This window comes from Gambusia affinis, linkage group LG08 (assembly GCF_019740435.1).
Source record: "Gambusia affinis linkage group LG08, SWU_Gaff_1.0, whole genome shotgun sequence".
NCBI lineage: Eukaryota > Metazoa > Chordata > Actinopteri > Cyprinodontiformes > Poeciliidae > Gambusia > Gambusia affinis.
The window spans coordinates 21,249,334-21,263,795 of record NC_057875.1 but is presented as its reverse complement, the minus strand read 5'-3'; the positions used below and the strand labels follow the sequence as shown (position 1 = coordinate 21,263,795).

The window sequence follows — 14,462 nt, the reverse complement described above, 5'->3', positions numbered from 1 at the left end:
TCAAACTTTATTTGTATAGCACATTTCAGCAGCAAGGCATTTCAAAGTGCTTTACATCAAATCAAACACAAAAATACAATGCAACATAGAATCAACAGTAAAAACACAACATCAAGTCAGACTCCGTCAATAAATTTGTAATGATTACGTTTCAAATACAACTCTAAACAAGTGGGTTTTTAGTTTAGATTTAAAGGAAGTCAGTGTTTCAGCTGTTTTACAGTTTTCTGGAAGTTTGTTCCAGATTTGTGGTGCATAGATGCTAAATGCTGCTTCTCCTCGTCTGGTTCTGGTTCTGGGGATGCAGAGCAGACCAGAACCAGAAGAACTGAGAAGTCTGGAAGGTTGATACAACAACAGCAAATCTTTAATGTATTGTGGTGCCAAACCATTCAGTGATTTATAAACTAACAACAGTATTTTAAACTCTATTCTTTGAGCTACAGGGAGCCAGTGGAGGGACTTTAAAACTGGTGTTATGTGCTCTATCTTCCTGGTTTTAGTGAGAACATGAACAGCAGCATTCTGGATCAGCTGCAGCTGTTTGATTGATTTGTTGGACAGACCTGTGAAGACGCCGTTACAATAATCAATACGACTGAAGATAAACGCATGGATAAGTTTCTCTAGATCTGGCTGAGACATTAGTCCTTTAATCCTGGAAATGTTCTTCAGGTGATAGAAGGCCGTCTTTGTGACTGTCAAAGATGTCAAAGATGTCAAAGATGTATAAAAGTAAAGTGTATTTGACTTTACTTTGACAACACATATGTTGTTTGAGGACAAGCAATATAATGTCAAACAACATATGTGGACATTTCAAATTTTCACACAGACACGTGAAAATTACATGTAAAGAATGCATCTACTGTGCATGTTTTGTTTATGTACAAACAAAATTGAAAAAAATGATTTTGGTTGGTTCATTTGAAATTTTGCTTGCTCGTTTTCTAATCTGTCCTACTTCATAAAGTAGGTCCAGACGTACATTTGAACAGAAATAGTAGAAAAAGGTATGATGTAAACCCTTTTAAGAGTAGCATACAGTTAAATTCTTCATTTGGTGATTAGATCGGGTATTTTAATGGAAAAACAAAATATGAAAAAAGACCTTAATAAAACACAGGAAGTCAGAGCAAAGCAAAACTGGGTGAGTGAAAGAGAGGAGGTCAGGTACAGAAAAGAAAGAGAAAAAGCTCGACTGATTGGCTAACAGGTTGCAGGTGTGAGAAGAGAGAGAGAAGAAGAGAAAAAGAGAGAGAGAGAGAGAGGGTGAGGGAAAGTTCACCAACAGGGGAAGAGAAAAAATTAATCAAACCGCATGAAAATCAACCAGGTACAAAGAATAATTAAACATTTCTAACTAAGACAGGACTGACCTAAAATAAAGCAGAAACAAGGATTGTCTGATGAAAAACAAGAGACTTAGGAATACAGAACAAAATATAGCTACAAACAAAACCCAAGGAAAAAATAAATAAATAAATAAATAAATAAAATAAGCGAGCATCCTGACAGTCAACGTCATTCCTCCTCCCCACTCCCACGGACGCACTGGCGAAACCTAAACTGCGCAGAACACTAACACTTTGTTTTCTCACTGCTCCAACTAGTTTGGTTATTTAAAATGTAAATTTTTTTCTTTTATAAATCCGAACTCGAACGCCAAAGTTTCTTTCGCAAACTGTGAGCGTGATCGGACTCAAAAAAAAAAAAAAAAAAAAAACCAAACAAAAACAAAACCCGACGCAGCGAGTGAAACCTTTAGACTCCGACGCTCGGTGGTGACCCAAAGGGTACTAAAAACGCGTCACTGTGCTCCAAGTTTTTGTCAGAAGGGACGCCGACTTCTGCTGTCCGGTTACAGCATGAACAGCACGGAGGAGGAGCGCTCCTGCGTGGAGTCGCTCCGGTCAGTGAAACGCGCGTTGGAGGAGAGGGGCGCAGGTTTGGAGCGGGCATCCCGGATGGCGCGGCTCAGGTGGAACAGGAGAGAGCAGCTCCTGGTGGCTCAGGTGGCGACGCTGCAGAACGAAGCTCAGCTCGCTGCCTTTACGTATCAGCAGCGATTGAAGCGGTACTTGCTGCACATCAGCAGCATCGCAGAACAGATCGCTGGATACTGTAAGGTAGGAGGCTGAGTGATAAAACTTTTATATATATATATATATATATTATTGTTTGCATACAAAGCAAAACTAAACAGGCGTCTGTTCGTTGCTTGAATCAGAGTGATTCCAGTACAGCCGCTGACATGCAGACACACACATCAGACCACTCAACTACAGGAAAGCTGCAGAAAACTGTTGAGGAACGTCAGGTAAGGAAAGTTTTTATTTTTATGACCATGTTCTTTCTCACTCTTTAGATCAAGTTGCTGAATGCAACCTAGAACTTTTTTTTTTTTTTTTAGATGTCTTCTGAGACACTGCTGGTACTGCAGACAGAGGAGTTGAGACAAAAAAAGGTTTTCAGACTCATCATGCAGCTTGATGTGGCTTCCTCCTCCTCTGTTTCACATACAGCTCACTCGTTTTCTTCTGTATGCTGACTCTGATATCCCAGTCTGAGGGTTTTAGCAATCTCTCCTCACATCCTGTCGTTTATTATTTTCAGTGGTGTTTCCAGTGTACAGGGAGTTGTGAATACCAAACTGTTTTCTCATTGTGCAACCAGTTAATTGACAGAGAAGCAGTCAGTATAAGATATTGTCTTGCTAAAACTCTTGGCCCTGTTTAAACAACTTCAGCTTAATCCATTTGACTCAAGTTCTCTGCCACTCTCCCGACGGTCTGGCACTGTATGTTTTGGCATTCGAACGCAATGTCACAAGTAATCAATGACTGCGGAGCGATGTGCTTTAGAAGTTTTGCTCTGTTCATTCTGTCAGAAGCAAAGCAGACTGAAAATGTGGTTTCTCAACAAATAAGTATTACTAAGAAAACTTATTGCAGAAATTTCTCATATCCATGTGACAGTCTTCATTATAATAGGGATGTATGCTGACTTTAAAGGTGTTCAGGATACATTGCAAGAAAGTACGAAAAGGTCAAATGTGTTTGAAAATTCGTTTTCCGAGCATATTTATGGAAAGTCAAGTGGAAGAAAAATGTGTCTTAAGTTCTGTGACTGAAATTTGTATCTATTCAGGTCCACGTGTATGAAAACTCATATTAGTTGATTACTTGGAGTGGCTATATTAAGAGTTAACCTGTAGTTTGGTGCTCTACAGATACAGCTTACCAAATGTACTGTACAGTTATATGGTTACTGATGTTACTAATTACCATACCGTGCTGTTCCTATTATCATACTAAGGCTTCCCTCAAACTATGTAGAAAACATTACTTTTAAATTTAAATTAAAGCTTTCTAAACAACTTCAGAATCCATTAGGATCCATATGTGCAGAGCAGAAGAAACAAAGTAAAAATATTACATTTTAAGTAAAAATGATTTAAAACTGTTGATATAATATTCTAAGATGTTATTGTGGACATCTTCATGTTTTAAGTTTGAGAACAAAATAGTCACGCTCATTGTTACCAATGATGACATTTTGTTTGTCCTTTTGGTTTTGAAAACTAACTGCATTGTGAACTTTTTTTGTGATTACCCAAAACCTCTCCACTTTTGCCATGCAATTAAAAGGTGGGACAGATGTAATTGCTGTGATTTTTGGTTGTTTTAGAAATGTATTAAACCTCCCACTCTGGTAGCCAAATCTAATCTTAGCTCCTAAGTTAGAAAGCCAAAGGGTTTCCATTATTATTCTCTGGATAGGATCGGTGTTATGTTTGGGCTGCTGTCGAGGGTGGATAAGTTTAATTGTGGTAATGCTCACTTAAAGTGTTCCACTAATTACCTACAGCGTGCTGTGAGTGCAACTGACTCAGTTTTGATTAATGTGGAAAATCGTTCTCTTTCCTGCCAAACGCGGGCATTAAAACCCACTATCTATTTTCAGCATTCCCGTTACTCGACTGCAAACTGAGTTTACAGCTCTTCTCTAATGCATCTTTAATGGCTTTGTCACTCTCTTCTGCTTCCCAGATTGACTTTCCAGTTCTTAGAAAAGCTGTTTTGGAAAGAATAAAACAAAGTTGCAATGTTGCTGGAGAAGTTATTAGACCGGACAACAGAAATGATTCACTTGTCAAGATCCCCAAGACAGCTATGGATTATCAGAGTTGTGCCAAACCACTGAGAGAGTGGCAGATAAATCCTGCTCCACCATACTGCAGCACACAGACACCATGCTAATGTGCAGTCATATGGTGCCTTTTTTCACATGGCTGTATGTTAATGCATGGTTGTATGTTATTGACCACAGAACGGTACATACCTGAAACAGTATTTTTGTTTTGTTTTCAGTGTTTGTGCTTGTTGAAAGCAATTTATTTGAGTAAAAACTAATTATAGGTTTTTAAAAGTTCTTTCATAGTTTCTTGGAATTCTGTTTTCCTCCCATCTTCCACCCCTAAAAACCCCCCCCTCTATATTGGGCAAATTTGTAGTTATTTTAAGTGTGTGAATGGGATGATTAATTCCATGTGCCTTTATAGTGACGCTATAATTAACATCTGTCCTACCTGATACCAGCTGTTTATTATTCGTTACCTATTCCAGTCTGTAAACGCATAAATGTTAATATCTAAAGGTAAAAATGCATTAAAACCCATAAACATGTCCTTTAAACCCCAACCATTTCCTGGTAAAATTGAATCAAACCTGGGTAAGTGGAAGACAAGTCTGAACTGGAGAACAATTTGTTTTGAATTACGAGCTTCCTCTCCCTCCTACCTTCAAGAACGTTGGCCAAGTCATAGGTGTAAGGTCTTTACATAATCACTTTGTCAGATATATTACAAAATGGTATCATTCTGTAATCAGTTGATTTCAGTAAAGTTATTAGAAAGCACAATTTTTTGCCTGTGCTCTGACACTTCTGTGTTTTTTTTACTCTTGACCAGTGGTTTTCCTCCATGCTCAGTCAAGACAATGGGCTGTAGAAAAAAATTTTAAGCAACCAATAAATCTGTGTAAATTGCTCTCTTCGTATTTATTTTCCTTGAATGTGCCTATTATTGTTGATCTATGATGGCAATAAATGCCATCATCAGAGGTTGCTTAGCGTTTCCATCTGAAACATGGTGGGTAAACTCTAGAGAGCGGGCTAACATCAAGACCAACCCAGTGTGAGGTTGTGTATTTTTCCATGTGCCTCAGAGATGCACTGACCTAGATGCCAATGATTGTGTGACAGCATTTGCAAAAGCTGTGTCAGGTCGACGGTTCTGCCGCGCTGAAAAGGGATAATGGCAGTAAGATGCAGCACTGCGTTGGCGACGAGATTATTCAGCCCTGCAATAACACACCGCCCTTCTCTTGCCATGCAACCGGCCCATATGCTTGTTTAAAACCAGACCCATACACAAATGAAACCACAGATGAGGTAGAGCTGTTCCACGGCTCCACTTGTCCGCAGCCAAAACCACATTCTTTCCGTAGAGCTCAAAGGTTTGGAAACTAACAAAGTGGTCATGTTATTCAGAGACGGCTCCTATTATTCTTTACTTCTAAGGTTTGACGACAGTGAGGAGAAATATGCGCTCACTGAGACGTCTTGCGTGATTAGGAGCAAAAGAGTGAGAGTACTCGCATCTTGGGTTTGATCAAATTCTAATCTTTCAGAGATGAAAGCAGTTCAGTTAGCCTCCATAACAAAACAAAAGAATAAGGGTCTGATTCACTACAGGAATGCACAATTCTTCCAAGCTTGTGAATCCCTAAAATCACAAAGCCCTGAAAAGGAGACCTTGGTCTTTGCTTTAATGTTTTCTGCTTCTTGTATATGAAGTAGGACCATAGTTGTGACTGTAAATAGAGCAGGTTATGTACTTTCATCTGTTGTGTTTCTAAACATGTTTATAATTCAATATAAAGGAGAAGATAACAGATTTAACTTGTCAGACCCATGAAAACATTCATGGCCAGGAGTTGTGAATTGGTCAGGTAAGGGAAGTACCTGGGACTTCCTGACGCCCGTAGAAAAAAAACAAGCAAACAAACAAACAAACAAACAAAAAAAACTAAGTGAGGCCTTTTCAATAAACAAAACAACAACTTCATTTGACAGTTTAGCACATCTTTTAATTGCCTGTCTCGATGTGCAAGCCATTTCTTTGTACTCCAGTTTCCCAAAAGCATTTTGTTGACATTAAAAGAGAATGCCAGCACTAAATAAAGGGCATTAAAACTTAGTTTGTTTCATACATTTGAAACTCAGCTTTCAAATGTATGAAACAAACCATTAAAGAAAAATCTTTGCTGCGGCTCTCACAGTCGAGGTGGTAACATGGGTCTGTGTGTTCTGTTTGCCTCAGGCCCCTGGAGGTGTTTTCTGTACCTGTTCTGCTCTGTTTGGAGCGCCACTTACCCAGAATTTACACCATGTAAACTGTTTGTCTTTTGCCTGCAAGAGAGAGACCGCCCTGCTCACCATTTCCTTTTTCCTCTCCAATTTGACTGCCTCAAACGCTCACACCGAGTTGCAAAAACAAACTTCTGCTTGCAATAATTAAGAATTAGCAGTTAAGGAAAACTTAAGCACTCTGATTATTCCATGTGACTATCAAAAGCTTTGTTTAATATCGGATTCTCATCTTATTGTTTTTTTATTTTTTATTATTATTTTAATAATGGAGTCTGTAATGTTTTAGTAGGTGTTGGTTTGGCGAACAAGGTGTTTTTCCAGAGCTAGGATTTGGATGTTTCACCTTCTACAGCTATGGAATGGGACCAAACCAAAGAGCAGTAAAGGCAGTTTGTTTATGGCCCTGTACGTGTGTTTCGATATGTCGCTGCAGGCATGATTTTTGGGAACGGAAACCGTTTCACTAAAGACCACCCTGCTTGTAAGAATGAAATGCACCCAGAGTAAGCCTTTCTCCATAGGAAAGCTGCTTTATAAATGTACCTCAGTTTCATCCACAGGATGCTGAAGACTGATGCAAACTTTGTATTTAAAGATGCATCTGGATGAACACATCAAGCATACTGCTTCTTTGCATGACTGCATGGGAAGATCCAAACATATCAGCTCCATCCTACTAATGTGAGTTATTGTGTATTAATAACGGCTAGAAGGGCTCTAGACTAGAACAGCAAGGTTCTCTACCAACTTCTTTCCTCAGGCTGTCAGAGGCTTTAACCTTCTGACAAACATGCACATCCTGCTGCCTTCACATCCGCAGATAAACACACCTCTAGGGCACACTCGCACCTTGGACTGACTGGATAATCTAAATGTGTGAATTCTTGTGCTGCTGCTTGCTAATTTACTTGTTCTCAGGCTCATTCATGGTCCTGGACTGCTACTGTCTTTCATGCCTGTCTTGCACATTGCTTGTTTTTACTGGCAGAAGTGAGGCTGACATACAGTCTGTGCCGTCGGGCCCTCTGTCAGTCAGAACTGACAGGCACACAGTAGATTTTAGGTTGAAAGAAGTTAAGAGGTCTGTTTTATTTCTGTAAAACAGAACTGCAGTCATGACCAAAAATGTATTCATATATTTGAGGGGTTGGCTGACAAGATACATACTCTATCTTTTCCTTAGTAAGAGACAGAAAAAAGTGTGGGAATTTGAAGTTTAACCATAAAACGAACAATGAAAAATAATGAGCAGGATCTTGAGGCATAGAGTTAGAGAGAAGGATGTCCGATTTGGGAATCTCAGGGTCTCATCCATATTTTTAGCAGATGATCTGGTTCTTCTGGTCATGATATTCTGGACTGAATCGGTGAGTAGTAAGGATGAATTCTACCTTTGGTTGGAGACGATGGTGCTGCAAGTAGCGAAGTTCAATTATCTTTGTTTTTGTTCACTAATCAAGATAGTGTAGAGTTGGAGATGGACAGCTGGTTTGGGGTTTCATGGTCAGTCATCGTCTGTTGTAGTGAAGTCACAGCTGAAGCAAAAACAAAACGTCTGAAATGTATTGCTCCAACCTCCAAACCTCACTTAAGGGCATGAGGTAAGAGTCAAGACCGTCCATCCATCCATCCATCCATCCATCCATCCATCCATCCATCCATCCATCCTGCAGTCAGGAGGAGTGCTTGTGCCTATGTCAAGTGATACATTTTGGGTAAGAGGCGGGGTACACCCTGGACAGGGCGCCAGTCCATTGCAGGGTTCATGACCAAAAGAAAGATATCCTGGATACACACAGCTAAAATCAGTCTCTCGATTCAGAGAGTGTCGGTTAAGTTGGTTCAGGCATCTTTGGAGATTTGCCGTCCCAATGCGAGAAGGGGCCCAGACCAGTCACAAAAATCACTAAGGGGACAATGTATCAGTTCAGAATGAGGTTGAGAGTTTTGATGCGTAAAGAGATGTTTGAGTTTTCTTTTTGAACCAAGCAACCTAAAGTCAGATAAATGGAAAACGATATTTCATCCACAAAGCTTTTAAGCTATGCACGCAAAGCCAATATTTCCTGCTGGGCCATATGTGAACCACAACATCACAAATATCACTGCTATTTTTGAAACTTGGAGAATTTTTTTTAATTGCTGGAAATGCTTTTGTGCAAAGATATAAATTTCTCATGCTATCATAAAACCTTGTGCCAATAATATGAAGCACACGATGCATTTTGCATACCAAAAGTTGGAAAAGAATTAAAGTTGACCTACACAAAAACATAATGGTTAAAATCCTTTTGACAGTTTACCACTAGCGTCTACCGTCTTTCAACAGCCAACATCTGGAAAAGACACACAAGTCCATAGGCTTTAAATCAGGAGTGAAAAGAAACTGATGAAATTTCCAGGTGACCTCCTGCTGGTCCGCTGAGTTACTTCCTTATGGTCAGGAATGTGAACAAACAGAACTGCCATGCTTCCTGCATATACATGTTCTGACACACTACTGAGTGGCCAGCACAGCAGAAAACCTGCTTACAGCTGGATTCAAAACCACCGATGTCATGTAAAACCTGCCTGTGCAGCCAAGCACTCATGCCGTCAAACAGTGGAGAACATGGCTTGAGTTTGTGGAAAATCCAAGTTCGTTCGCCCCCTCTGTTCCCAGCTTTACTAACAGTAGGAGTTTTGGTTAGTCACTAACCTGATGCCTTCGGAGCTCACGCACACCTACTGATCTCTCAGAGCTGGGTAAACATGTGGCCTAACGTGCAGCTGTTACAAAGAAATTACGGTTAAGGGCTTGAGTCAGCGTGTTCACATGAGAACATGGCCAGCTGTTTGTGTACATAGCGTGACATAAACACTACAGTGGTCACTTTATCAAAAGCGAATGTGCAAATTGTGGTTGGACCTACCGTGTGGGGTGTTGTGTAGGAGACCGTCTCCCTTGACTGAGTCATTTACATTGTGTTGCCATGATGATGTTGTTAAAGTGATTTGATTGTTTGCAAACTGAGTGCAAACTGTGCACTCAGTTTGAGAAATGAGTGCACATGGCCCTCATTGAAGGATTTCTTCAATGTAGGCCATCACTTTGTTGTTAAAATGTCTGCTGAACACTCCTGAACTAACATGTATCGTCAGCTAATGAAACTAAAATGGCTTCAGACATTTTAGTAGGACACTCAAAGACACTTAACATGAAATCAGACATTTCTATTCACGCACACGTTCACACGCTGATCATGGCAAGCTACTGGATGATAGCCACAGCTGCCCTGGGGCGGTCTGACAAATATTGAAGAATAGAGGAAAGAAAAATGTCCAGACTTCACAGCAGTAGGGGGAATATATCAGACAAAACCCCAGTGTTACTCCTAACCTTTTACTGGCTATCCATCAGGCATTCTCAGCTGCAAAATGAATGAATGCTACCTCTGCTTTTGTCAGCAGGAGGATTAGGATTTAATTACTCCTGGGCAGAGACTGCCAAGCAGTCTGAGAAAGGACTATACAATAGGAGACTGGATCAGCACATTTGTGAGGTGTTGAGGAGCAGGATATAAGCCTGTGTAATATGCCAGGTGTGCTCAGAGTATTAGCAGATGCTGGCAGAGTCTATAGTGAAGGTGTAGGATCAAAACAAACATGCCTCTTTGGTTTCCTGCTCTCATTCCACTTAATAGGTAAAAATGAGGAAGGAAAGGCAGGCAGCACAGGCATAAGATCAAACAACCAGAGGTGGGTAGTAACTAGTTGCATTTACTTGAGTAATTTTTTGGACAAAGATGTGATATTGTTATTGTTCGGGATATTATTTTTGAAGTATCGCCACTTTTATACTTAACCCATTTAAGCCCACCGGTCACAAGAGTGACAAAGAAATAAATTTAACTTTCAAGGACTCCAGAAAGCTTACTGATTAAATTTTCAGTGGATTTTCAGCAAATATAGAAAGTTTAGTGTTTTGATAATACTGATGCAGTATCACATGTTTAGAGTAAGTTATCACATGACCACAGCTGTTTATAGCTTGGTTGCACCTTGGCGACAGGAAGACTGCCACAAACCTCCCAAAGAAGAGGCTAGCAATGTAGGTTTAAATAAACATACAACAACGAGTTTTGGTGCACATGATCTTTAAAGTGTCTAGTTAGGACATATACCTTTGCATTTACAAAAATTGGTTTGATGTGTGAGCAGGATGTGTAAACATATTGGCGGTCACAATGGTGACCGGTGGGACAATACATTTGACCTAGGTCTGCTTATTTACTAAATGCATACCATATTCTTCCAATTCCAAATTTCTTCCTTTATAAGATTAATTTTGAGTGTGGTTATTGATCTCTTAGACTTAGTGATGGCCAGACAAAGTATACAACAATGTAGCTATGAGAAAGATGGAATCCTTACTGATTTTGGTGGCTTAGACATGGGCGATAAAGGGAAGATAGGCCATTTTCCATGCCTGATTTTGAATGCATATGATCAGTTCATGGGACGAGAGGATGATTTCCCCCTTCACCAGTCATGTGGTACTCTGTTAGCACCTGCAAAGTTTATGATGAAAGGACAACTGTCTCTTTGATGTACCCTTTAAAAATAAAGAGATCTCAAATGAGGCTCTGACACAAGATGAGAAACTACTTGGCCACTAGAAAGACAATAGTAGAAACAAAGAATGAGAACAAACTTTACAGAGACTGATGTCAAATGAGCACATGAGAGGTGTAGACCTCCATGACCAAATCCCTTCAAGGTGAATTGTCCTCTTGATCAAGGCCACAACGACTGACAGACAAAGTGGGGGTCCAGCAGGCAACCCACCAGCAAATGTTGCACTAAAGTAATGCTGTGGAAAGATATATATGTATGTGTGTGTATATATATATATATATGAAACAATGTTTACCTTTTGTGATCTTTTCTATTTGGAAAAAGCACTTTTAACTCACTTTATTAAGAACACAATATTATCCCACCGGTCACAATTGTGATCAATCATAAAACACACTTTTTCATATATTTTTCCAAAGTTTTTTTAATTATTTCCCCTTGATTAGATCAAAGGGCTATAAATTACATCTGATTTTAATATTTTCATGTCTAGGAAAATTTGGGATTAAAGGGGTTAAGAAAAATGTCTGGTAGCTTGACTAAATGAACAAACTTATTTTAATCAAACCTTTATGAAATGCAGACACAACTACAGTCTACGTTAAAATGAAACTTTTAATTTTTTTTTTTTTTTTTACATAAGCTTTGTGTTCTTCTGAGCCTTCTGAGATATTTGGAGGCCAAAAAGCAAACACCTCTACATTGGCAGTGAATACTTCAGCCATCAACTCTTTAATATGTCCTTAAATCAGAAAAGCTTTTTTTTAATTTATCATTAGCTGAACAGCTTTAGAGAAAAAATAAGGACAAACATCTGGTGGTTGATGTTCAATGGACATAGGTGAGATTTAACCTTTTTGGTTTTAAAATCTTGGTAGAAGAATTATTATTTCAGGCAGCAATTGAACATTTCTATTTCAAAGTGGAATAAAAATGATGCTTTTATTATCACAAGTCATTGGCATACATAAGATATAAACTATAATTCATCTTTTTTTTCCATCTTTTTTTTAAGTGCTCTTTTATTTGGACTAATACTTGAACATAGCTCTACATCTTCATGTCTACATCTGACTGCATTGTTGTAACCCATTTATTTACAATCCATATCAGTGATTGCTAACCAACTCTAAACCATGGTGACCAACAATAAATACACATTTGGGACAAATGTCTGCTTTGTCCTACTGTGAACACGTGTTATTGGACTATTGTATTTTAATTGATAATTGCAGTGAATGGTGCTGCCTCATCATGATTTCATTGTCAGCTGTGCTATATTGCACATAATATAATGATGGGAATTAAATAAATATTATTGTGGAAAGTGGAATAACTCAGAAACACTATGAGAGAAAATTATTTAAGTGTGAATTTGCTGCAGAGGGGGATTATGGTTTGAGGCTGTTTTCTATTGCATCAGCTCCTTCTTGTTCCAACATGGATCAGCGCACAAAACAAGGTCCACAATGACATGGATGAGCGCATAAGAACTTGATTGGCTTGCACAGATTCCCAATCTTAACCCAATAAAACACCACTGGCTTGAGTTGGAGCAAAGACTGTGAGCCTGGGCTTGTCATCTAACATCAATGTCTGACTACACAATTTTGCTTGGTGCAATATCAAGTAAAGTCATCTGCATCAAGATTAGGATGTTCCTCAAGTCCATGTTTTTGACTTGAGATGTTTGGCAATAGCCTATTATCTACTTGTGGAATAAAAACCTGAACATAAAAAAACCTTACTGAGTTGCCAGCAATTGAAACGGCTAAAAAACTGGAAAATTTCTTGACTAGTATTTTAGTCAAGAAGCAACTTTTAAAGACGGGTGTCTCACTCCACAGGGTTATGCCTTCCATCATACTTAATCTACAACACTTACTAATGGGTATAGAACCATGTGAAAGTGCAACATGTTGTTTCATCGTCTTTCACCCGCCACATACGTCAGTGTTTCTCTGCCTCATTTCCTGCTAATTGATCTCCATCATGTACAGCAGGAGGCTCGGAACAGCCTGCACGTATGTTTGGATAGCTATCACCGAAAACGAGCCAGATGTGTTGGCCCACCGTGCAAGTGTAGAGTCAGCACGCTGAGGTCACGGCACCGGGTGCTGGCAGCAGACCTTCATCTGCCTGTGCTATAAAAGAGCTGCAACAAAAGATTGATCTGGTTTAACTCCGTTTCAGGTTTACATTTGCTGTAGCTTCCCCACAAGTACAGTAAATTATGAAGATATTCAAAAATTGGGAAAAAATGTTCAAAGCATTTGAATTCATTTACCATAGTTGCTTTTTTTTAGTCATGCATATTTTCTTAATGTTACATGCTTGATTCATTCTTTATGACTAGCTTTTTTTTAACTGTTGCACAACTTCAGCTATGTATTTTGTTTAAGTGTTTTCCATCATCCAATTAAACGTGACATTATGTTATTCTTCCTAACGACTTGCACTTGTTAAACGTTATAAACATCAACACTTATTTCATTTGTCTATCAAAACTTGACTCTGCATTTTGTGTTATTTCGACACCGTCCTCAGAGTGAGTGATGGTTCTGAGAGACGCACAGCTTATTATTTATTTAGCCCACACTGACAGTTTTCTACTTTAACATGCTGACTACTTGTAAGCATCTTGCAAGACATTGATTGATTGATATTGAAAATATCTTGGAGACGTCTATTTGGATAAAGTTATACAAATTTTCCATAACTTTCTCCCTGACCCGTCTGGTGTGTTCCTTGATGTTCTTGATTTTGTTTTTTCACTGATATTCTCAAACAATATGCTAAGCACAAAGTACACTTAAATGGACTATTTTAAAGTAAGGTTCACTTCTGGGGGCAATTGTTCACATTGGACTTTCTTTAGGGCAGATAAAATGAAATGAATAACCCCCCCAAAACAAAGAATGAAATATAAATGTTTTACTAAAAATAATTAGTAAACATTAGAATTAGTAAATCTCTACACTAATTTGAACTTTAAACTATTTAAACTCCACGTGTACGGCTGAAAAAGGGACATGCAACGCCGGTTTCTGACCAGCAGATGGCAGTGAATACATATGCTTATCAGGTGTCTACTACATGCTACTGCGTACAGATCTGGTTGGGTTCTGGGTATTTTAGTAGCTGATAATAATTTTAATGAATGACGATGTAATAATAATAATAATTATTATTATTAATAAGAATAATTGTAATGAATGACGATGTAATAATAATAATTATTATTATTAATAATAATTGTAATGAATGACAATGTAATAATAATAATAATTATTATTATTCTTAATAATAATTGTAATGAATGACGCTGCTTCATGTTGAATTTATTTCTGGCTGTGACTGCTGCAAGTTTCCCAACCTCTTTTTTTTTTTTTTCTTGTACATTATCTGGA

At 38.6% G+C, this 14,462-nt stretch overlaps 1 protein-coding gene across 1 annotated transcript in view; it reads left to right on the top strand.

Moving 5' to 3' along the window:
• The first annotated feature begins 1,509 nt into the window (after positions 1-1,509).
• LOC122835259 (PDZ domain-containing RING finger protein 4-like) overlaps positions 1,510-14,462 on the top strand; it is a 133,042-nt gene continuing 120,089 nt past the window's right edge. Inside the window, exons 1-2 of the mRNA XM_044124148.1 lie at positions 1,510-2,129; positions 2,231-2,320. Coding sequence (XP_043980083.1) covers positions 1,869-2,129; positions 2,231-2,320 — 351 coding nt within the window. The 5' untranslated portion in view covers positions 1,510-1,868. The remainder of the gene's footprint in view (positions 2,130-2,230; positions 2,321-14,462) is intronic.